General features: G+C 46.7%; 1 protein-coding gene across 2 annotated transcripts in view; it reads right to left on the reverse strand.

Annotated features, from left to right (window-relative positions):
- GNAO1 (G protein subunit alpha o1) overlaps window positions 1–24179 on the reverse strand; it is a 146262-nt gene extending 122083 nt beyond the window's left edge. For both annotated transcript variants that reach the window (XM_075510509.1, XM_075510507.1), the window contains exons 1-2: window positions 23496–24179; window positions 23355–23397 (exon numbers count right to left, since the gene is read on the reverse strand). In XM_075510509.1, coding sequence (XP_075366624.1) covers window positions 23355–23397; window positions 23496–23613 — 161 coding nt within the window. In that variant the 5' untranslated portion in view covers window positions 23614–24179. The remainder of the gene's footprint in view (window positions 1–23354; window positions 23398–23495) is intronic.
- Window positions 24180–25030: the final 851 nt, after the last annotated feature.

Below are 25030 nucleotides of genomic sequence, written 5' to 3' on the forward strand. Positions count from 1 at the left end.
TTCCTCAGGGCACATCCTGCAAACAGGGCCCTTTGTTCCTGGGGGCTGGTACCCGCTTCTCACCACAAACAGATCCCTTCCCAGCCTCTCCTTTTCTTCTCCTCTAAGAAAAAGGCCATTTTCAGAGTTTGTACTTCTACATCCACCCCCGCCCCAAATCCGTGTAAGTTATTCTCACTTAAACCAATTTTGCTCTCCCACTGAGTGCCAAAGCATTGCGAGTTACACTGTGCCGCGCTACTCACGCCCACCCAACATCCATTTTCTGACCAATTTCCTTCTGACATGCATCTTAACCATCTTCAGATTCACTTCTGAATTTGGCCTAAATTGGAGAATAACATACTGAAACTCTGCTAAAAAGCAGTATGTAAGTGATCTCTGCCAGAAGGTGGATCTGATCTTTTTTGTTGTTTTTCAGGGAAAACAGAGGGGGAGGTGCTAAGAAGGGGGCTGTGAGCCTGGAGTTTCAGCTCCTGTTTTCTAGTTCCCCAGCTGTGTTACAGAAGGTAATTAAGCAGTGTCTGTTCATCAGTGTGATTCTATTTATTGAAACTGGTTAATAAGCCCAGAATTAGTTTTTCCTTGTCAAAAAAATGTTTCAGTGGAGAATGTTTCCAGAGTGGCTTTAGTATGTCTACTTGCCTACAAGTAATTAGGTTTAATATTTGTCCAGTGGTTTTGGAAACCTGGGCGATAGGTTCCCCTGACGTGTTTCTCAGACTGCTCTTCAAGGTCCCCAAGTTAGTGCACCACCAAGTTAGTGCATCACTTGCTGCATGTCTGCCCATGTGCTCCTGCAGGATCCTCCTGCCCCTGTTTCAGTCATTTTTCAGTTTCTTGGCCAATTTTGCCAAATCTGGTGGAGGCCTCAAAGGCACTGAGGTTCTAGAAGCGTTATGAAAATGCAAGGCACAGTAGAGGAGAGAAACCCTCTCCATTCCCTCACTCAGGGACAGGCATATACCCCTGAGGAACCAGACCAGTGCTTACTCTTGAGTGCTTACTCCCTGAAGCCGGAACTCACCATTTCCACTGCTCAAGGCATGATTTGATTAATCTGGAGGTTTAAAAGGAGAGGGGAGCATCAGCCAGAACATATGCCTCTCTGCAGTGGGGACCGTCTTCAGGTGCTGGATGTACAGTTCCTAGCACAATGGGATCTTGCTCAGGTTACAGCTTGCATGTGCTCCGGCAAAACCCCGAGTTAACCACAGTAATAGAGCTGTCCTGCTCCCTTACTAACTTCCACAGGATGGTCCTCCACAGAGGAGAGACTTCCTCCATTACTACGAACTTCCCTACTCTAATTACTGCTAATCAGAAGTGTGAAGAAAAGCATTTTTTCAAAGGTCTGAGGTGCGCAGCAGGTGGGGCAGCCAAGCAGGGAGAGCGATGCACACTGCAAATCCTGCAGCATGTCAAAACAGCTGAAACCCCCGTTAAACGCCAGGATTCAGCCTGGAAGCTGTGTAATCCCTTTGAATTTTCTAGGAAGGGCTATGGGAAATTTAGTGATGGTGAAGGGGCGGAATTTGCCTATTTCTGCTGTGATTCACCTCACTGCAAAGCATGCAGCACCTGCAGCTCAGGGCTGACCCAATGTGTTTATCTGCTGAACCCATCAAACCACCTCTTGCCACGTGCTCCGATCCTCCAGCCCAAATTAGTGGTGGCTCCGCTGCTCCAAGTGGAACAAATGTCACTGTCATGTTTCGCTTGGCCTCCTGCTGCTGCTTTGTTTTATTTTGGGTCCTGCTGCCTGTCAGGGAAGAAGCACAATCCTGATTTTGTGAGGTTCAAATGAGGAATTTCACTTTTAAGCTGAACAGCCCATTGCCAAACAGTTAATGACCTTTTTTATGGGCATCCTGGAAAACTGAATCTTTCTCTCAAAGACAGATCTTCAGGGCTTTTTATGGCCTGCTTAAGCCAGCACATATCAATTGCTGTCCTTAAGTTGGCTAGGCAGTGCAGGCACCGAGGGTGTGATGTCCCCTGCGTGCCCTGTGCTGGCAAACCACAGTTCCCTCTAAGCAAATCCACCGTTCCAAGGCACCACAGAGGCAAATCATTCCACTCATAGAAACCCTGGCCTCTAAAAAGCAAACCCATCAAAAGCACACACCACTTTGCATTAATGGGATGCCTTTCCAGGGGTATTTGCTGTGCTGATCAATGCCTAAAAAAATACACCCTTGACTAGGTATGCAGAAACACACATCATCTGCGGAACAAGAGAGTGATACAACAAGTATATCTGATGCAGAGGAAATTTTGTTAGCCTGACACAATCTCAGAATAGCTAAACAGGGCAAAACAACGTGTATTTGTGCTCAAATCCTGATGATGTTTATTTACTAGGACAAATATAGCTGAGGGTAGCAACTTATCAACGCTTGCTTTATTTCAAGAGCAAATTGCTACCATGGAACCAGACATTTGATGTTTCCCTGCTATTGCCCAACAAAGAAAGCTTGCTTTACTAACTCAGCTAATGACCAGCAAAGTCGCCTCACGTGGATTATAAAAATAAAAAGGACAAAAGGTTCAGGATGAAAAATAACAATTTCCCTTGCTTGCTTTTGTGATCAAACAGTAGGGAATTCGCAGCAGAAAACTGTGCTTTGAAATAGAAAAATAATAGTAACAGTGAAAATAAATGACAAGGTCTTGGTTCCATTGAGCTTTACTGAGCCTGAAAACCCAGAAATTTTGCTGCTGAAGAGTGTATGAGGATTCATTCAACAGTCGATAATCAGCAGAGAGGGATTAGTGCCTTCCAATAACTGCTCTAACTACAAAGACGGTAAAAGGCTCAAGCAATATCCATTATCTTATCCCTTTATAATGGCTCATGGCCCCGAGTTTCACATGTACCATGTTTACTATTATGGCAACAAAGCAAATTTGATCAGAGCAACGCCAACAAATAATCCAACAGCACCTTTGGATAAAATCTTCCTTGATACTTCATGAATTTGCTGAGCTGCTGGACCCCAACCTGGCTTTCCCGGAGTGTGGAATATGCTTTGTCTTGCACAGCCTGATTGCATCTCCATGTCTGCAGCTGACTCCTGAGAGCAGGACTGTGCACTGGCACACTTCTGGCCTTTGGGACAGACTCCCCTTCCCATTCCTGGACTGACCAAAGGAGCTCTCCACACCTCAGCTAGGCTGGACAGGCCTAGGATGCTTTCAGTTTGTTCTGTGCAGGCATTAAAAAAACAGGTTATTCTCCTCCCCCAGCTGTGATAAGAGCTCTGCTTCCCCATGTTTTGCAGTACCCACAGATAGTTTTACTTAAAAGATTCATAATGTAAGAAATCAACTGGAAATGGAAAGTTCAATATCAGATGAAATATGTTTGGGTATCTGTGAGATGGCATATTTATCTACTAGGTTCCTAGAGATGTCAAGCACTGAATCAGTTGTCTTAGCACAAATCTACAGACCATAAGTTCTCTCATTTTGGGTTTGAAGTCACACTTCCATCCTGATCAGCAAACAGCATTTTACTGTTATTCCTTACGGCCACATGACAAAATACTCTGCCCCTTCTGCTTTATTGTTGACATGTTTCTAGGATAAAAAAAGATAAGTAAAAGCAATCTGCATGCTTATGTATTTTCCCCTCCATGCAAAAATTTATTTATAGCAGAACCTCTTAGCTGAAGAACTCCGAACACTTGGTGAACTGGTTGGTGAGTTACCTGGCCCTGCTAGAGTAATCTTTACTCTACCAGCCACCCTAATAAGATAGCGACCTTAATTTAGTCTTGAGCATGAACAACGCACGTGCCAAACCCTACTCTGAAGCATGGTGCAGGCTTGCAGAGCACATTTGGTCCTGAGGGCTGATCCACAGACTGGCTGCACCTGGAGTCTTGCAGCAATGAGATGAGCAAGCATGGGGAAGGGCAGGAGGCTGTGTGTGTAGGGTCACTGGAGGACTCTTGTAGCCAGGTTTCCATTTATTTGGAGAGAAAAGCAGTTGTTCTTCCCTTTTGGGTTTGTATCTTGGAGGAACTGCCCTGTAAGGCACTGGTCCAGAGCCGAGTCTGAGACTAGTGTCTCTTGATTCACCTCTGGGTTTATATTCCCAAACTGAAGACTTTTCTGGGACTATCAAGCCCCTGGAAAATGCTCCCCTTGGGCCAAGTTGGGATGATTGTACAATAAATCTGTCACACAAGGCTAGGTTAATGCTTCCGATACCTGAGAGAAAAACTCCTCCTGGTTTCCACACCTACACCGCCGCTGGTTCGGTGCTCAACGCCACAACCGAAAGCCTGATTTTTCTCAACTTTTAAGTGAGTTCAATGTAGACTGGTCTCTGCTACAAAGCGTTCCCATAGTTTGTCCTATGTTCATACAGTGTCTCTCAAGGGGGGACCATGTGTGCAGTGTCTAGGCTCTAGGAAGATGTGAGGCTACTACACCGGCTGGCTTCCACTTTAACACAAATGTGTCACGGGGGTTGTTACAAGGGGTTACGTGATGAAGAAGCGGCCACAGTTGCTTTGCTGCAGCTTTGGTGTAAACCAGCAAGCAGCAGCCCTTTTTGCGTGGGTGTAGTGCAATCCTGAAACCAGCTTACAGTGCCTACAAGAGCAGGACAGGCAATTGGCGGACTGCGAATTGACTGGAGAAACCCACTGAACTAAGGCAACCCACGGCAGGACAGATAGTATCTCTATGAGAAGTTTGTTAAGTACCTCAGGGAAGGGGCCTTACGGAGATCCCTAAGCCTGAAAAATATGAGTCCCTCTGTTTCTATCCCTGTGTTTTTATGTTAGAAAAGGCAGGTTGGGAAAGACAGGGAGAGCCTAGATGCACCTTAAACTCCACCAAAGAGATGCAAACTAAAAGAAAAGATAAGCCCAACAAAGGCGATTGCTGAAAAGCCAACTATATCAACAAACCCCAGCTACTGCAGCTCCGTGATGGTGACTACGCTGCCCAGTGACTCCTGTTCAATAAAGAGCCGATTCTCCTCCCTTTCAAAAAAACAATGTGTTCCACATGCTGAAATAAATAACAGCCTCTTGCCAAGCCCCCAGCAGTGTCAGGGGATGTCAGGCTCTGCTCGGCGGATAACAAAGGCATCAGCATGCAGTCAATCTCCTCCTGCCATCTCGGGCTGCCCTTGCTGCGCTGAATGAAATTTTTTCTCCTAATGGAAATGAAGAAAACCTCCAGTGCAGATAATCCTCCGTTATAATGGCAGTACATTCGGGAGAGGGGCCAAGCAGTGTAAAGAACAAGGCAAATCTCTTTTACTTAAAGCCTGGCCTGAATGTGATAATGTAATGACTTCGGTCTGGATGTTTCAAATGCCATTCATTGGGCTTGACTTAGCATATAGATGATATCAGCTAAAATCATTAAGACCAAGGAATTGAACAGAGAGCATCAGCTGACTTCTCCTTCCCAACAAAGCTGGTATCCTTTTGCAAGTGGTCTAGAAGACCACTTGGTCTAAACACCTGTTAGTCCAACCCAGCCAGCACCCTTTCATTTCTGTTCCCCTTTGCTTTCTGTAGAAGGGTCAACAACATCCCTCTTAAACACAGGCTGAAGACCCAGGCACTCTCTTTGCAAAGGCAAAGTTCCTGATTATTTTGTGCCTAACCTCTTTCTGGCCATTGCTGATTACACTTTGCACTCAGAACATGATCGAAAGCGCACTGAATCTTCCTTGGGAAGATTCACATTAATTTCACTGGGTTCTGGATCAAGCCTAGATACTGTGAGTTTCTTCTAGCAGTGTAGGTTTCCAAAAGCGTGGTAGCCCTGGCTGTTGTTTAGCTTCCTAGTATCTGTCATAGCTAACTATTATTTCTGTTTTACAGAAATAAAACACAGCTCAAACCCTGATACTACATGCAAGCTTAAAATGGCTTTCAATTACTATTACCAGGCTTTTAAATGGGATTGTGCTGACACCCCAACAGAAGCAAAATACTTTTGGGAGAAATTAAGCTCTTGGAATGACTGGTTATATTGAACATGCTTCTCACGCAGCTGGCAAAGAGCAAAATAGAGCTGAAATAAATTGATGACGACCACTTTCTGGAGGAATGACAGTTTATCTTAAGAGAGAAAAGACTACTCAGCTTCTCTGCTACAACAGCTTATGACACCAAGCATTTGCACAACTCTCCCACAAAACAGGAAACCAGTAGCTACCAGAACAACCACAACAGATCACTTTCTATATCCCATACCAGCATAACTGAGGGCAGAAGGTAAGATGAGTGCAAAATGCCACCATTCTGATTTTAATATATCCAATTAGCATCATTCTGATGGCTACATAGGGTGGAAAGCAACAGGGGATTATATTCATTGTCCATTTCAAGCCTTCCAGTTGGCAAATAAACTCAGTCCTTTAGGAAAAAAAATTCTCGTACAAAGGACAAGCTTTGGAATGGTTACAAGCCCAAGATCTATTGGTCTGGTTGAATTTGTTACAAGCCCTAGGCATATCATAAAAAAAGATCCTTATTTGAATGTTTTTATCTTCCTGGTCAACTAATTTAGCTCCTTCCAGGGTGGTCATTTATCTTCTTCACTGTTGCCTTCTTCGTTCGCTAGGTTTAGAGATGGAATCAAAACTCGTCAGCAGCCTTGAGCAGGGCATCAATGCTAGTTTGAATTTTCCTTGTCTTCTGTTTAATTGAATTTTCATTTGTGTCTCCTCAGCTGTTTCCTCTCCAAGGCCTTTCCCCCTCCCAGGCCTTTCTTCCTCGCACCCCCCTTTTCTCCACTCATCCATATAGATCATACAAGCGTTTCTGGCAAGCACCAGCTGCAGATACAGCGAGTTCTTGGGCATCTTCTACTTTTAGAAAACCACCAAGAGGCCAAATAACACCCGTGCTTGTTCTGTGAAGCTCGAAGCCTGCTTTTCAGAAAGACCAGTCCCTTTATTAACTCTACTGCTCTCTCTGAAACACATGTAAGATATGGAGGACTGCAGAGCTATGCATTTGTCAATGCAGAAGACAAAAAGCCATGTGTGGGTTTACAGTCTCTGTTTTGCTGGGTCAGCCTAGCCAGCCAGGACTTTGAAATAGCATTAGAAAGAATCACTTCTAGATTTCTCCTCCACGCTCCCCAAAAGCTGCCTTGAGCTCCTGGCAGGCCAGCACTCAAAATGCGGTCTAGCCATGACCTCTCTACTTAAGATTCGTTTGCCATCAGCGTAATCTTTCTTTCAGCTTTGAGTTTGCTTTCTTTGACACAGCCTATTACAAATTCACTAAGAGGGATCTGAGATGTAACCACTGAAACCTTCCACCTTGAACTGGTACTGTTTCCTCCAACCACTTCCTTCCATTGTGGGGACTAAACAATTCCTGTCTGTGGTTGAGGACAGCCTCTCTCGCACTGGACATCTTCAGTATGGGAAAAGGAAAGCCCCACCAACTTCTCCATCCAAACTTTGGTAAAAAGGCTATGAAAGATACAGTTCAGCCCAGAGATTTACCAGTTCGTATTTCTACTCCAACAGCTGATACTGTTAAGAGATCTTCTGTGCTGAAAAGTGATTACGAGAAGCAAAAGGAAATTTCAGACAAAAATTTCAGGCTATTGGAGAAAGTTCTTTAATGCAAAATCTATCTGCAGTTAGGAGTGACACACAATTGTGAAAATCTTGGTGTCTTTAGGTCATTTACAAGTAAATCACACAGAACACTGAGGAATATGTGATCAAGAAGAGTTCTGCATTAGGACAGAGCTGGACAAAATGACCTTTCCATGACCTAGTCCATCACTGACTAGTACAATTTCTGCTTGTAATTCATTATTCTGAAGCTGTTTACCATTTTGTCCATGACAAGGGCAACTTCCATCAATCAGTTCTTGAACCTGGAATTCCTGGCTCTTTATCAGAGGAAACTGAGATTCTCATTTGAATATTCACCTTTTTTGCTCTTATACACAGCATTTGATCCATCACTAAAAAGTTGACATTGTCTTTGACAGTGGTGCTCTGTCAATCTGACATAACCTAAGAGACATTCAGGGTATGTTTTGCTACTAAGTGAAAGACTACAGCACTTCAGTCATTAATAATTAAGCATGACTTTGCTATTGGATATGAGATCTGCTTCTGTTCCTATGTAAGTTTGCATTTATTTTTACACTCATCACACTGCTGTTGGATATATACTGCATGAACTTTGGGGAAATGGTCCAGTGTCTCTCCACTTACTGTCAGGACCACTACTCATGATAACTTATATTAAGGAGATCTAGGAGAGAATAGATCAGAGATCAGAGAAGGCTTGCTTGTAACTGAAGCTGAACTGAAACAGTTTCTCTCCCTTTCCTCTGTGCTTTAGTGTTGGTTATGGAAAGATGTATTTCAAGAAAAGAAAAGCACATGGTTATCATTTGTCTTTTAGCTTGCAGAGTTTTGGGTCCTGCTTCTGCAGTCTCATTTAGGTAATTAGTCTTCAAGACTTTTACCATGAAAAGGGGGCTTGCTAGGTTCTCTCTTGTTGTTGGCAGTCTCTTATTGTCACATCCTACCACGCGCATCTAACACTGCGAATGGGGGGCTGCCATTTCTCCTGCCAGCCTTTGCCCTTCTTAACAGCTCTGACAACTCTGATCCACTTATTCTTGGCACTTGCTTTGAGCAAGGTTCACATAAAGGTGTCAGTGTCCAGTCCATGCATTGTTGTATAAAGCCATTGTCAGTCTTCTGGATGACTGCTTAGGAAACAACCTCGTTTTGTTATCCAGAGCCTGAACTTGATCATGATTCCTCATTTGAATCCTTCTTTTAAAGATCAAGCTCTGTCTCTTTCTGCCTCTTGTCTGCATTTCACTGGCTGCACTAAGTTCTCGTTTTGACTGGTGGCGCCAAACCTCTGCCAGGCTGGCCATTTCTCTCCTGCTTGTTTGTAAGTGGTTACAAGTCAACAAAATAAGTATTTGGGGCCTTAATTCCCATTCCCTCAAGGGACAATGCAGGAACTTAGCTGAAGCTGGAAGGTGCAAAAGGCAATGGGAGAGGTGGTTTGTTAAAATTCAGAAGCAAGTGGGGCTTCAGAAAATGCTAAACTGTCTGGTGTGTTTTCTTGTTATTTCCTAAGTTACTTAACACATAGCATCTTCTTGGGAAAAAGGCTTATTGTGTGAAAGCTTCTTTTAAGGAAAAGAGGAAACACAAGACTTAGGAGGAAAGGGAGATGGGGCACCCTCCTTCTGGAGCTTTTGCGAGGCTACGAATGTGACAAGTATCTTTCACAAGAAGGACTTTCTAGCCTGGTTTACTTACAGTAAGAGCACAAAAGCTGTCTTACTGGAGCTGTGAATTGGTGAGCCCTTGTGAGGCAAGGGGAGCATTGGGATAGCTCACTGTCTGAATGGGATACTGGGTGAAGATGGTGATTCTGCGTGCAGTGCTCTTCCCTTTAAAGGGCAGCAGAGATCTATGCAAACCACCTCAGGCACCACTGTTAGGCTAACCACAGCAATACCAGGCTTTTAATGCAGGCTTCAAAATTTGCTCCCAGTAAAATGGAATTTCAAAATGTTGTTCACCACTTGTGTAATCAGGATTCTGCAGCATTTTGGCAACCCAGTGGAGGAAAGGTACCTTATAAATTACAAAGACTGTGTCTAAGACTGAGGGGAAATAAAAGAGAGAAGTCTCCAAAGCCCAGGACAACTAAGGCTTGTTACAAAACCGGAGAGATCGTTCTAGTGTGAAGTAAACCTGGGCTTTGCATTAAAAACGTAAATGTGATTGAAGTAGCATAACCAGATTAAATGGATTTGACCTCCACAAGCATAAAAGATGGTCTAAATACACTGAAACAGCAACAAACGGCTGCACTTCCCTTTTCACTGCGTTGTGGATCACAGGAAATTTATTTAAAACAACACAGAAATTTCAAGCCAGTGAAAGATTTGCATTTCTTTTACAGGAACTAATAGGAGAAAATAAGGCTCGTTTGGAAAAAAACACCCGTCATTTAAACGGTTAAAGGTACATAAAGACTTTTGAAAACTACTTTTCAAAGTCTTTGAATGTGACTGATTTACCCTCAAAAATTAAACCTTAACACACAGAACTAGCCAGGAGTGCCTGAATCTTTCAATACAATCTCACATCTCAACCTTCTGTACACTGCTGCCTTATGGGAGCATTTGATGGACATTTCTTCCTGGGGGTTGAGTTTGGGGTTTTTTTGAGTTTTGTTAACCCAGATCAGCGCCAGAGTCTGCTTCACTGCACTGCAATATATCATCATACAAGCATCACCATACTACCATAGCTGAGCGGGGACAGACAGAGGTGACTTAAACCCACACCACCAACAAAAAGAGATGTTAATCAAACCCCAGCTTAGGATTTCAGAAGGCTGCCTGTGAAATGCTGCATGGAATAAATCCAAGAAAACAACACCTAGAAGCAAAGACACAAACCAAAGCGGTATGAAGGGGAATTAAAAACAGTAAGCAAATACTCCCAGCTAAGCCTCGCTTTTTATGCATTCTAAGGGAAAACTCTGGTAATGCTGTGCAACATTGTCCTTTAACTGGTTTCCAAATAGAGGGGTAGTTCTTTAGTTAAAACAGAACTTAGGAACATTGAATAAGGAGACTCATTTGGATTTTCTTGTCATAGAATCATTGAATAACTTGGGCTAGAGGTCCCTGCCCAGAGCAGAGCTACCATCTCAGGTAGGTCAGGCCGCGCAGGTGTCCTGTTGAGTTTTGAAAACCCCAGGGATGACGATTCTTCCCTTCCCTGGGCCTAGTTCCACTTTGCATCAACCTCCCCATGAAGCATTTTTTCCTTATATTCTATCTCAATTCCCATGAAACGCATGCCTGTTGCCTCTCGTCCTTTCACTGTGTATCTCTAAGAAAAGTCTGGCTTCATCTTGTCTCTAGCCCTCTTTGGGTGGTGGAAGAGAGCAGTAAGATCTCCCTCAGCTTTCTCTTCTCCAGCTCCCTCAGCCTCCCTTCACTCAACCTGTGTACCAGCCCCGAACACCCTGGTGGCCTCAGTTTACCAGTGGCTTACCCCTTGGTTTAGGAGACCCAAAACTGAACACCACATTTCAGATGCAGCTTTGTAAGTACCAAGCAGGGGGGAATAGGCAAGATTTAGTCCCAAACTATTTCACACAACCTCATTTCTTAAAGTCATTAAATACATACATAAAATGCTACAGCTAAACCCGCACTTCTTAAAACCAGACAGTATTTTTCCTTCTCCTGATGCAAGTAACATGGCAAATAACTGTAACTGAAATAAATTTGAGAGCTGGTACCTGAAAGCACCTGAGGCAAAAAGGAAACAAGGGTGGCATGAAAAAGGATGCAACACAAGAATCTTTTTTTTTCCTGATCTCTGTTTTCCAAGAGGTGTAAGAAACAGCATGAATATTTGGACAAAGGTTGGATACACAAAGTGACACTAAAATTGGGTGGCAATCAGCACAAGCAGAGATGATGTGGTCTTCAACAAAGCTTAGGTGCACGCAAACCTATTTGTGTGCAACAACCCAGTTCTGTTCAAGCCCATTGATGTTGATGGGCACATTATTAGAAAACTCAATTGTTCTGGGGTTTGGGATCTAAGCGTGAATGAAACATGAGCTATGTCTAATGCTGGGACTTAACTACATACAGATTAGTAGCATCTCTAATTTGGCAGCACCACAAGTGCTGTGGCCTCACTGTCAGCAGTACTGAGCAGTTGTTACTGTCTTGAAATCAGCCAGCTGTGGGGCTCAGCGCTTCTGAAAACTGACAGCGGAGAGTTAAGCACTGAGCAAGTCTTTGAGAGGATCAAGACAATCATTCTGCTGAATGAGGAGGATTCTCCTGGAGAACAGACAGAGCAGGATGTGTTAGAGAGCTTCAGACAGGCTCTGTGCTGCATGGTTTGTGCCCAAGTTAATGAGGGAGCCAATAAAAATGTTATGACCTTGGTTATTTTAAAAATCTCAGTATATTCATCCAGTTACTGTGGAATTTAAATATAGCACTTTGGCTGCATTTGTATCACTGTTATGGACACTTCATAAAAAATTTTTCTACTTTTTACTGGAAACTCCAAAAACCTATTCAAAGTCCTATGCAAGAGTACTTAAAAAAATCAGAAAGTAAATTTAAACCTGAGTATGTGTTTATACCAGAAGGCCTCACCTATTTGATCACAAATGGGAAAAAATAGTACAATTTGATGTCTCTGATCAGAACTAAAAGTACCAATGTAATAATTCAATTTTCATGCTCTGTCATGTAGGAAAAACATTACAATTTGTTTATCCAAATATGAATTAAAAATAAACTTATTTCTTGAAAGGATCAGTAAACAGAATAAGTAGATAAATAAAAAAGTAGCTAAATAAAGCCTAAATTCTGAATTATTTACTGAACCATATGAAAATTACTAATTTCTAATTCTTTATCATTTATGGCCTCTCCCTTGGTATTTCTATCCTCTTCATATGTTTTGTTGTTGTTGTTGTTTTCTTTTAATAATTAGCTACAGTGAAAGACACTGAACGGACATCAATATCATCAAGGAACATACCAAGACTTTGATTCACTATCAGTACCTGGATCCCCCAGTGCTAACACCAGCTTTTGTCTCTCCTGCACATCCCACCTCACTGCAGAGGTACGACCTGGCTGGTCCCAGCAACGCAGCAACACGCTTGCAGGGGAATTCCTGTCAAGCACAAGGCTGCTGGCAGGATGGGGGTCTCAGGGGCCCTTCCTCTTTTCTAACATGACCCTGATGCCATCAGTCAATGTTGCAGAAATGCCAGCCCTTGAGCTGGGATTTGGCAAAGCACTCTCCTGTTCCTCCTTACAAGTGTTTCACGAGGGCTCAGTGCACGCAGAGAGATGCAGATAACAAACCAAGGACCATCATCTCATAAATCTACCATTCAATTTAAACATCTTAAATGCATACATAGAGCAGCATCAGGTTTCCTTCTGAAGAACTGGCTGGGCAGCAACCACCTTGAAAGTAACAAGTTGATACAGCACTTTGGGTTTTTTGCTGAGCTGTAAATCAGGAGAATGTAAATTTATCGTACAGCTAAATTGAGGAAAACCAGGGCATGCTACTAGGAGCTTTTTGATTTACTAAGTAAACATCTTCTCATTCATGTGGAAAAATTTGTCTAATTTGGCTAAATAATTAATCACCAAAGAGTGACTGGTGATTAATGAACAGTATGATGACATTCTGAGGTGTATGTTCATCACGGCAATTTTCTTTCATCCCAGTGATTTGTGCTAGTGTTACTGATGAATTGTGATGACAAAGGCTCTGCAACATCTGCGGTGGGGGTATGTACATTACGGTGATAAATATCTGCCTATTTTAGAATTTGTAGGCAATGAGATGAGGCCCCCACCTAACCTTGGAAAGGAGCATTTACCCCATGGGCATCAGTGCACCTTACCAACCTGCCACCAAGTGACTAAGTTCTCATTCTTACAAGGGCCATGTGGAAAGAGATCTATTTGGCCAGTGGAAAGAGCTGTTTTAGCTGCAGCAAGCTCTAACTGCCGCTCCTGTAATACCCTTTTGTACTGCTTATAGATGTAAAAAGGCCATGAGTAAATAAGAACAGATTCCCAAAATACACTGAATCAACAACTCAGTTCTGCAATACTTAAGTAGCCAACCTGATTTTGTTACATTCAAAACTCATTATGAGGATGGTATGTCCCTCCTGTGGAAGAAGCTGAGCAGAAACTTCCATGCTGTGGAGAAGCACATGCCCTGCCATGCCAGCCATGGAGAAGCACAAGAGAGGATGATTAATTCATACAGGCTTAGCTATCGCGATCTCAAATTAGGACACACAGATCCACGTTGTGATGTCCCAGAAGTGATTTGGGGAGAGTTCTCTTGGAATCTTGGAGTTCTCTCACCAAGAACTTCGGGGAGACCCAGAGCTGGCCAGCATCAGTTTCACACAAAACTCCTCCAGAAATACAAACATGATACTATTTCATTGACAGCCATCAAAATGAGGTAACTCCACCACCTTTGCTGTAAAGGCAGGAGCTGGATTACAGCAAGGCTCATGCTACCGAGGCAGCAAAGAACAGAGCTGTAATGAATAAGGAGCACTGTACTGGCAGTGAGGAAACATCACTACATCACTGCAAGCTACTACATACCACAGCTCCAGAAATCCAGCAATAAAACCTCTCATTTGTTATCTAGATTATTCTGCCTAACATCCATTTTGTGCGCTCAGCCCTTCCTATGCACTTTTGCTTATTGCTTTAAAATTGTAGCTACTAACTCCAATCAGCTCTAACAGGGAGAGGATAAATCACCAAATTCTGCTAGGAGGTAGTATACATTTTTATAATTTAAGTGATATTTTCCTCAAGACAAGCCTGTTCTTATCTCATCCCCTTCTGTAATGATTCCCAGCGCATCCTGAAATGTTCCAAGTCTTGTACCAGACTGTTACGGTGTGTACAAGTTGCTGTTGATGATACTCTTGTAGACAAGAGCATTTAATACAAGTCTGAAGTTGCTGGAGAGCCCCAAAGCATGTTGAATCACTGCTCTGCCTTTCAGACTGTTTTAAGCACTGGGGGGGTGATATTTCAGAGAAGGGACATGCAAAGAGGTGAAATGTCCATTCCCAGCCTCCCTGCCAAGGTGCCAACACTGGGGTGATGAATTCTCTGAATAGGGTATTTCTGGAGTAGGGTGTTCTTCTGGACCTGTGAAAGCTGCTGAGCCCCTCTCTGCTCACTAAAGCAGCTCCTGGAGACACCCCTCATGGCCTCCTGATGCAAAACACTGCATTTCTATGCAAAGTAGCCTGCCACATGCCAAAGAGAAGAAAATCCCTCTCCTTGTTATTAAACCCTGTATTTCCTACCAGCATTGGATCCTGCTGCTGCCGAAACCCACTCCCAGTTTTCCTTGAACACCATAATCCTAAACAGTCAGTCCAATGCCTTTAGGCTTTCTCAGAGAATGGCAGCTAGCACCTCAACGCACTTACTAGGATCGGCGTCTCCCAACTTTTCCCCAAAAGCAACTCCTGCAATGTTAACCAAGCAGAATTTCTGTTGAAAGATTGCACAAATTATCCTGTATCAAATAGAATATACGATAAATTGTCTTTGGTTCCTGAGGACACAAAATCCCACAGGATGGCCTGATGGGGAAGAGGGGGCTTACTAATAGCTATGGCCCAAGCTTGTTAAGGCATGGGAGGACCCTGTGTCACCCACACCTCTTTTCTCTCTCTCTCAAGCTGGTGTATTTCAGCTCCTTTGTTTTAAGCTTACAGGTTTTATACTGGGATGAAAGGTCTGCTGATGAACCGATACAATTTTTGGTGACCAAGCAGAGCAGGACATGCCCAAGAATAAAGAAAAACAAAGCTATTTCAGTTCTACCAATCCTTCTCTTTCAATGTCAAAAATATTATTGATTAGCAATTTGAAAATAGGCGTGATGTTGGCTTACTACACAGTTCCGTGGGCTCCCTTCTGAGAGCGCGCCCCTCAGTTCTTTCTCAATTAACTTGAAAGCTGGGGAGGGTAAGTATTTTTATTGGTAAGCTAAGAAATGCCTCCATCAAGAGTTTTATTTTATTATCACAATAAGCACACAATGATTGAGCTTTGGATTAAAGGACTTTTTTCTCCCTTTTGCTCAGCACTAGAAAACCATCAGTTCCTTTGCTTTGTGTTATCCAGTAGCATTTTTCAGGCTTTTGCATTTTCTGATTTTAGGCAGAATCCTAACAGCATCTTATAATCAGGACTGTAATCCTCCAACCTCCCCACATCAGCCATTTGCATGAATGATATTAAAAATAAAATGAGAATTATTCAATTAATAGTTTAGAGGGATCTTTACATTAGGCAGAGCATTTCTTCAGCATTAGGAAAATCATGCAAAAATCATTAGTATTTCTCTCTAAGAATGAAATAAAAGAATTTTTGAGGCAAGAAAAATGGCCTTGGGTTTAATGTGCCAATGCTTTTTATCATGTGATTTCCAGACCTTTTTGTTTCCTGGTTTTGTTTTTGTGAATGAAACTTAGCCATTTCCAGTATCCCACGAAGTGCCATGCAAACATTTGAAATTCATCAGATCTCATAAGAATTGTACATTGAACTGACATCATCCTGAGTGGAGGAAGAATTTGGTCCAAAGTCCAGTGAGGTCAAAGAGAGGATTTGGGGTCAGCAGCATTCAAATTGACTCGAAATAAGTGAGGTTGCTGGTTTCAATCTTGCTAATGTAAAATAAAAAATAGGAATCAGGCTTCAAAAATAACCAAGCAATTGAGATGGTTTCCATGTCTTCATTCGGGCTGGGTTTTATTTTGCTCCCAATTCTTAGGCTAGAATAAGGACATTTACTTTTTAACTTTTCTCTGAAGTGAGGAGAGCTGGAAGTTTTCTTTCAAAAACAAAACAGAGAACTAAGCAAAGAACCCCTGAAAACAGAGCTCACCCAGTCATCATGCGAGTCCAGGCTCCACAGAAGCAATTTCAGGCTCTACAGAAAACTGCAAATCTCATGAGATTTGCAATTGCACCAGGAAGAGTGACAAGACTCTTAAATACCCTGGCTACCTGAATTTGAGAAGGTTTTGCCAATTTTCTTGTGCCAGAGCTTCTCTTCCTTCACGCTCTCATAATAAATAAAGGACCAAATCCTGTCTTCCGCAGTCAGTTGCACTCAGGGTTTAACCATGGACTTCAGAGTATAGAGCATAGGTCCTTCTGTGCACTGTGAACTGCTGCTGGCTCATAAGAAAAGCTTTTTACCTTCCTCACAGCTTGAGCAGGAGGTGAATGAACTCAGAAGTTTGCAAAATCGAGCTCTTAGACCCTGCACTTGCATCAGGCTTTCTGGCTGCAAATCCACCAGCTTCAACACTCATTTGTGATTTTGTATCCTGCAAATCCAGGAGAAACCAGGGGAGCTTGATACTTACAGGGGCAGGCTGTAACTCTGCAAAGCAGCTGAAGAAAACTAGCTCTACCACAGGTAGCTAATTATGAGTCTGTAAGACATTACTGACCGCCTAGCTCTTATTCGCCAGGTGACCAGCAACCTGCTCCTGCCTCAGCCAGCAATGAAGCATTTCTTCATTTCATGTTTTCTCTTGACCAGACCAAGCAGAAGAGCCAGCAAAGTCTCTAACTCCATTATTTGTCTCCGTCTCATTCCGTCCCCATTTTGATTATCTTCCCCATATTCCTCAGCATAGTGGAGAACTCATACTGGATGTGAAGTTGTATCCCAGGCAGATGGAAAAGGACAGACCAAAGAGGAAAACCATAACCTTTTTCATTTGTCATGACTCAGTCTAATGTCTCTTACAACTTCTGGGTTAGCCAAGCCATAAAACAAAACAGATCCCTGGTTACATTTGTGCAGCAGATTTGTCTCTTTCTTCAGAGCTCATTAAAAGAACCACTTTCATCTCATTAGATTGCTAAAACATTTCCAACAGGACTAGATGTGTCATGTCAGAATATGACAGGCAAATTTCTTTTAAGGTTTTAAAACTAGGTTGAAAGAGAAGCTATGCAGTTCACTGTTGTCACTGAAAGATATTTTTACTTTTATGTGTCCCTAAAACAAGAAACAAATTAAGAACTGTCAAGGAAAAAGAAAAATCCCAAACCCAAAATGTATTCCATCTTGCCTCCTAATATTGTTACTGCTTTTCTCTGAAACCTCTCTCAGTCTAATGACAAGAACCTTAAGTATAAAAGAACGAACTACGGTTGTTAATGTTTTGGCTTATAAGCACAATTAATAATCCAAAAGGAAGGAAATAAGTGCTGAAAACATGATTACCCTCTGCAACTACAAGCCAAAATGAACAGCCTCACTTTCCTCTGTTCCCAGGTCTTATTGCTGCCTGGTTCAGAGGCAGTCTCCCTGCACTGTGCCATTGCAAGGCGTGGAAAGTGGTACCCACAGTATCCAGGGATGCAAGAAAGCATCTGGGAAGGAGGTGGGGAAAAAAGCTGCAGCAAGGGAGAGCTCCCTCCTGCAGCAGACTCCTACTGGGATGATTGCTCATGCCCTGGCAGGAGACTCTGCCTTCCTCAAGGCAGGCAATGCACTGATTAGCTGCCATCCCTACACCCCAGAACTGCCACAGCAGGTGGTTTACTACCAGATACAGGTTTCACTGCCAAAACAGCCCCACCAGAGTTGCCTCTCTGCTGGGGTCTGAAGAGCAACAGTATGCCATACGTACTGTGCCAAATCCACACCCAGGGCAGAGTGCACTGGAGCAGGTCTTGGGAGAATGACACAACTTCATCAGAAAGGCTGCAGCTCTTTCCCCTGCTTATTGAAACCCACTTCAAATACTGCCCAGGCACAGCCTGTCACTGCCCTACTTTGGGCCTTAAGTCACAGAAATCCTGGAAAACAGCAGGAGACAAGTAAAGATAAGGATGGCTCTGCCTGACCTGATGCTCTAGTGAGGTTTGTGCCTCTGGGCTGCCAGCTGACACCGTGATCAAAGAGTTCCCAGATGGGAGCAAGGCAGCAGGGAGATGGGAGCAAGGGCAGAGTGAGGGTCCACACCCAGTGCCGCAGGGCAAAAAAGCTGCGCTGAGTGGGACAGACCACGAAGATGCAGTCTGCAGTTGTCTCCCCAGGAACACGCCGCAGAGGCGAAGCAGCCCCACGCTATAAGCCCCCGTGGGGCAAGATATTCCTGGGGGAAGGGGCTGCAAGTGTGAAATCGCTACAGCTTTGAGACACAGACATGCGGCAAAGAGCACTCAAGTGGGTGTTCACAACACATCATTTCGTTTCAATGGCATTTACCATCAAATTGCTGAGATGGGCTGTAAAACCAGTGGGCGGGGACTGCTTCTCACTCTGAGGAAGTTCATTAGATTATAAGTAATTCAGTTACACAGAGAGCAAGTAGAGCCCGGAGCTGTTTTGAGGGGCTTTTTGAAAAAGGTCAAAACAATATAGTGGATGGCTATTGGGACTGATGGCTGTTGGGGAGAAGATAGTAGATATTTAAAGATAAGCACTGTACGCTACTGTATTTTTCTCCTGATTGCATATTCCCATCCTTCTCATACATAACATAAAAACATTTTGCAAAAAACGGCGCAGCAAAGCAGCCTATCAACTGAGGTACTGCCAGTATTGCTGGTGAGGTGAGACATGGCTGTTTTGGAGGACATGCATGGCTGGAAGCTCCGGCATCTTGTGAAAGGGAGCCGGACCCAGCTCTCTGCTCCCAGCTCAGCAGGGGACAGAAACTGCTGCTTCTGCAAAGGCGAAGTCCAAAACAAAACCCCCAAACCCAAGATTTTTCCTGTGGGCAGGTGAAGCCATGTCTTCTCCTGAATGCCCCAGCCACCACTAACTCCTCGTTTGGGAAGGTGAAGTGTTGCCCCAGCTCACCATCCAGAACGGCTGCTGCTGAGTAGGTGGCAGGACCCTGTTTTTGAAGCCACGCCAGCTTACTCAGCCTCTCTGTGTTAGCGCGATTAAATACTGAATTCCCTAGAAGCTTCATGCTGATGGCAGCAGATGGTGTCCCCACCCAAGTAGTCCATCCCTGCTCACCACTGGACCGTTGCATGTATTTAAGTATTCTGCTGAGCAGTAATGGACAGAGACATGCTTGGTGTCTTCCTAGGCTGGGGCTTTTGATGAGCAAACACATTCACTAGAGTTATAAGTCCCCACAAAAATATCCTAGAATAACAGCAGTCTCGATTCCATGCTACAGTCCAGGTATTCCAGAAAAGAAGATCACATATTCCAAATTCTGCATGTGCTCAACATTTATTTCAAGATATAAGATCTAAAAAATGTTGACATCCATTGCAGTCTTACATCAAAGTGAATTTGCTGAGATGGGGTGGTGGGAGTGGAAGATGAATTTCTCTCGTCCGGTAAGTCTCACCCTCTGGCTTGGATCTTCAAAGGAGGCTCCAGATTTGCTTGGTTAAAGCTGGTTTTTAGTTTAAGCTGAGTGAAAATAGAACCCGGTCACAGCCTGATTCCAAACACTGTGGCACACTCTGGAGTCTCATTGGCTTGCATGGCACAACAGTGCCTTTTGGGACTGTTCCCCTGGCTAGCTTGGCCCTGACCCTGCATTTTGAGGCATGGGTGAAAGTATCTGGACTGCAGGACTGGTTGTGAAAAAATAACAAGCAAACCTAATCAGCCATGTGCAGTCAAAGTGCAAGGTTTAAGGGTGTCAAAATGACCTTGGGTGCCAAGAAAAGTGCCATTCCTAGCCTGTGTTGCCACTGTTTGAGATGTACACACTGGCCTCCAGTTCCACCTCTCTACCATTCACCAGTATCTCCTTCTTTGCTGGATAACTCCCTGCTCACCAGCTGAAAGGTATCTCCAAATATTTCACTAAAACATCCTTAATTAATTTTACAAATCCTAATCCCCATCCTGGCTATACTCTCAAATGATTGTAATTTCTACCTGTCACTTTTTCTCCTGCTACCTAATATTTCAAGGATTAACTGGACAGTGTGTAACCTCTTCTTAGTCCTCTGTAACAATATCTGCTCTCTGTTCCTTTGTCTTAGCTTTTTCTCATGTGTCTACAGATTCCTGTGCTTCTTTTCAAGGCAATATCCAAGTGTGAAGCTGCTTTAGCCATTCATGAGGATGAGATTTATTATCTAGAAGCACACCAATAACACTGTATTATAAAAATAAAATAGCAGTCTCTTTCATCAAAATCTAATGAACATGCGATTTAATCTTTATTAAGAATTCATTAGGTTCTCAGCAAGCCTGTCTAATGGAGCTTGACCAGGTGAAATGCTAATGCCTACATTATATTTAAATTAATTTTCAGAAATGTTAATTTCCCCGAGTTGTTCCCTGCACATCACTCTCCCTGGTACCCGCGGCTGCGCCGCTCTCTCCAGATGCCTGCTGCCGTGCTCATAGCAACACCGCTGTCCCCACCCCAGCCTCCGCACAGTTCACTGGAGTTTCCACACTGACGGATGCTTCCCAGTTTCCGACACTATGAGCCCTTTCACTATAGCAGCCTTCTTGGCATTTTCAAGTCAGGTACAAAGCTGCAAGCCTAGCATGTGTTACTTTAAGACTGTTTCATGGAAAAAATATATATATATGCATATATCTATATATAAAAATAAAAAATATATATCTATAACAGGGTATATTTCAGTCCTCAATATACTGATCCTCATCCAGCAAACAGGGTATTATCTCGACGCAATTTGCTTCAAAAAAACAAGAGCTCTGCTCTTTGGAAAACAAGAGTCACTGTACACTAATTGTGTAAGCCAGCGTGGTCACCGCCTGCCCTCCTGCCAATGGGCTCTGTGTGTATGCACTGCTGCACTGCTATTGTCGTACCTACAGCCTCTCCCTTCAACCAAAACCCATCGCCCGCCATTCCAGCATGCTTCTGCAGAAGCAGTTCCTAGAGATTAAATAATTTATTGGTGTTCATCTGCAGTAACATATCCCCTGATCCACCTTTCGCACACAAACAAATACAAACCAAACCCACCCTACCCCAGCCCCAAATCAAACTGTCGGGGTGGAAAGCCCCCTTTCAAACCGTGAAAGGGGAAGCTCGGAGGCTTTACAGAAGTAGGGTAGACAAATGTCGTTGGGAAAAGCTGTGGAGACTGCCGTGCGCTGGAGGCGAGCCTCCTCGCAGTGAGACCTCCCAGACCCGCAGTGCCTTCGGAAAAGCATTGCCTCAGGCGGAGATCATAGTTTAGTCCCCTGTGAACCCCCGAGGGCTGGAGCGGCCACAGAGTTGATACAGAAATATCCGGGTCACCCGCGAAGCCACTCTGGCTGGAGAGGAGCTGGGCTGAAGGCCCGGATCTGCCACCCTGGCGCCTGCACACTCACTCGCACACTCACCCACACGCACACCCGGAGCGGCTACAGGAGTGCAGGGCAACAGATTGCCGAGCGGCGACAAGCCCCTTCGGCTATTTCCGAGCCCGTTCGGCTTCTCCCCGACCGCCTCCGAGCGCTCTCCGAAGGCAGACGAGCGCGGCGCTCGGCCGCCGCCGGGAGGAGCCGAGCGGTGCCGAAGCGGCAGCGCTGCCGGCGGTTCGAGTCCCCGCTGGGCGCTGTCCACCACGCGAACCGCCTGAAAGCCGCAGCCGCGCCGCGCCGGGACCTGCCCGCCGGCCGGCACGGCCCCTGCCCCCGCAGCGGCCAGCTCACCGCCTGGGCCCCCGGCAAAGGCACCCGCTCCCGGGACTGCGGAGCGCAGCCTGCACCCCCCTCCCTGCACCCCATCCACACCCAGCTCTGCTGCCTCTCCCCCTCGCTAAGCAACCCCGGTCCCCGGGGGACCCCTCCCAGCCACGGCTCCCTCTGCAACCACCGGCATCGCGAAGCAGCAACCGCTCCGTGCCTGTCCCTCACTGAAAACCAGATGCTGAAACAGCGCCCGGGCTTGTTCCGTGATGGCGCCCGCCTCGAACCTGCCCGTCATGTCTGTTTCGGTGGGAGACCGGGGTATTTCATTGTATTTTAATTAAAATGGAGGAAGGAAAAAAAAAAAGAATAACCCTGCCCCGGGAGTACTTCCACCCCTTCATTAGCCTTCCCCTGCACCTGCTTTCCTATGGGATGCAATTACTCCAGCCATGGCGACGCGTTGGAAGAGACCGTGCGGGAGGGGTTTCACGGCTGTTTATCGCACAGTAACGTCTAATGAAGCACAGGGAGAGGGTGTGTAGGGGAGCCCCAGCGAGGGCTAGCCCCGGGCTCTGGAGGCCACCTCGGTCCCTGTTGGGCAGCCTCGGGAGACCCGGACCCCAGGGCAGCGGTTGGCAGGAAGGGTTTGAGTTTAATTGGTGCTGGGCGGCCAAGCTCGTCTTTCATTAATGAAAAGGAGAGGCCAAAATCTCCATAAAAGGGGCTTCGAGTGGTAGGGAGCCTTGATTTAAATCCGCAGAGCCGGCACATAACACACCGACATTAAGCTTAACTGACAGCGGTCCGCTTCACGGGGACATCTGCGCGGCCTCGCCCTGCGGCGGGGGGGGAGGAAGGTGGGCTGCGAGCGGCCCACCTCCCCCCCCGCCGCGGGGCGAGGCCGCCGGGCGACACTTCAGCACCACATCGGCCCTGAACAGCAGCGGGAGCGGCGGCGGCGGGGCCTTCCCCCCGCCGTTTGCCTTCCCGCCCTCGCGGTCCCCTCAGGTAAACATGGCGCCCGCGGCCCTCACTCACCTCACCGAGCCCCTGCCCCGTTCTCCCTCCCATTAACGCCGTTTACTCGCCCCCCCCCCCCCCCCGGTTCCCCCGCGGGACTTACTTCATTTGCTTCACGATGGTGCTCTTCCCCGACTCTCCGGCCCCTGTTGAAAGAGAGATGAGGGGGGATAAGCGCGGGGGAGGCGGGTAAGGGGGCGCGGGGCAGGGGGGGGGGGCGACCGGGCCACCAGCGGGTTCTCACCGAGCAGGAGGAGTTTCACGTCTTTGGCGGCGCTGATCCCGTCCTCCTTCAGGTTCTTCTCGATGGCCTTGCTCCGCTCCAGGGCGGCTCTTTCCTCGGCGCTCAGGGTACATCCCATGGCGGCGACGAAAATTAAAAAAAAAAAAATAAAAAAAAGGGGGGGTAAAAAAATGCAGCCCCCGCCGCCGCCGCCTCGGCTGGCTTCCGCGGGCAGAGAGGAGGAGGCAGGGGCAAAGCCAGCCACCGGCGGGCGGGGGGGGGGAATAAAAGAATTAAAGCAGATGGCCGTGAGCCTCCGGGCAGCGCAGCGCCTCCGCGGCGGGGCTCCCGGCTCCCTCCTGCCCCTCTCCCCGCGCCCGAGCGCTCAGTGCATCCAGCGGGGCTGCTGCGGGCACGGCGAGCTCTTCCCGGCCGGGAGGCGGAGGCGGGGGAGGAGGAGGAGGAGGAGGAAGAGGAGGAGGAGGAAGAAGAGGGTTCGCGGCGGGGGGAGGGTCCTTCCCTCTCCCGTGCTCCCGGCTGTCGCGCTCTCCCCTCTGCGGCGGGTCTCCAACGGGCGGCGGCGGCGGGGCGCGCTGGCAGCGCTCGGCGGAGCCGAATGGAGGCGCGGGAGCGGCGGCGGCGGCGGCGAGAGGGAGGGGGCGCGCCGGGGCTCCGCGCTCCCGCCGGCCTCGCCCGCTCCCGTGACGCGCGCGGCTCGCGCATGCTCGCGGCGGCCGCGGCGCGGCCCCCGCCTCGGCCCCGGCCCCGGCCCCGGCCCGGCCCCGCTGGCCGCTCTGTTCCCCGCGGCCGAGCCTGGGCGCCGCTGCCCGCGAGGCGCCGCCGGAGCGGGGTCCCGGCGAGGGCGCGCCTGGGCCCGTGGGCCCTCCGCGGCTCTCCTGAGGGGAGGCGCCGCGACGGGGTCAGGCCCGGGCTGCACACCCTGCCCGTGCCCGGCAGGGAGAGAGGTCGTGGCCTGGGTGCCCGCCCCCCTCGCCCCGGGTCAGGGGGAGGCCGTGACCCAGGGTCCCCCACCTTCCCCCGGGCCGTTGCCCTCAGCCGGACGGGAGAGGCCGTGACTCGGGCTTCTGCCTCCGCCTTCCCGGTCACTCGGGGCTGGGGCCAGCCTTGGCCCAGCAGTGCAGTGCAGCTCGGGTCGGGCGACAGCAGCTTGTTTATGTGGGCGTTGGGCTCCCCAAAGGCCCGGGCTGCCGTACCCCAGCCCCACGCAGTGTGGAGGCCCTGGCTCCCCGCATGCCGTGCAGGTCCTCCGCAGCTTCTGCGCCCATGCAGTGCGCTTGCATCCGCCCCACGGTGCGGCGTGTGTAACCTGCGGGGAGCCCTTCTCGAGCTCTTCGCAGTTAAATCATTTCGACAAGCACTTGCAATGCGAATCGTTTACATGCTTGATGCAAGGCATCAAGTTTCACCACCATTTTGGATTATGTTTCCCATCTGTAATTAACAAGGTTGGGGGTTTTTTTGTGTTGCAGTGTAATCACAGATCTCCTCTCACCAGATGACCTGCCTTCTTGTCATAACCATTCCACGACATCCAA

The sequence above is a fragment of the Mycteria americana genome, chromosome 8 (genome assembly GCF_035582795.1).
Source record: "Mycteria americana isolate JAX WOST 10 ecotype Jacksonville Zoo and Gardens chromosome 8, USCA_MyAme_1.0, whole genome shotgun sequence".
Taxonomy (NCBI): domain Eukaryota; kingdom Metazoa; phylum Chordata; class Aves; order Ciconiiformes; family Ciconiidae; genus Mycteria; species Mycteria americana.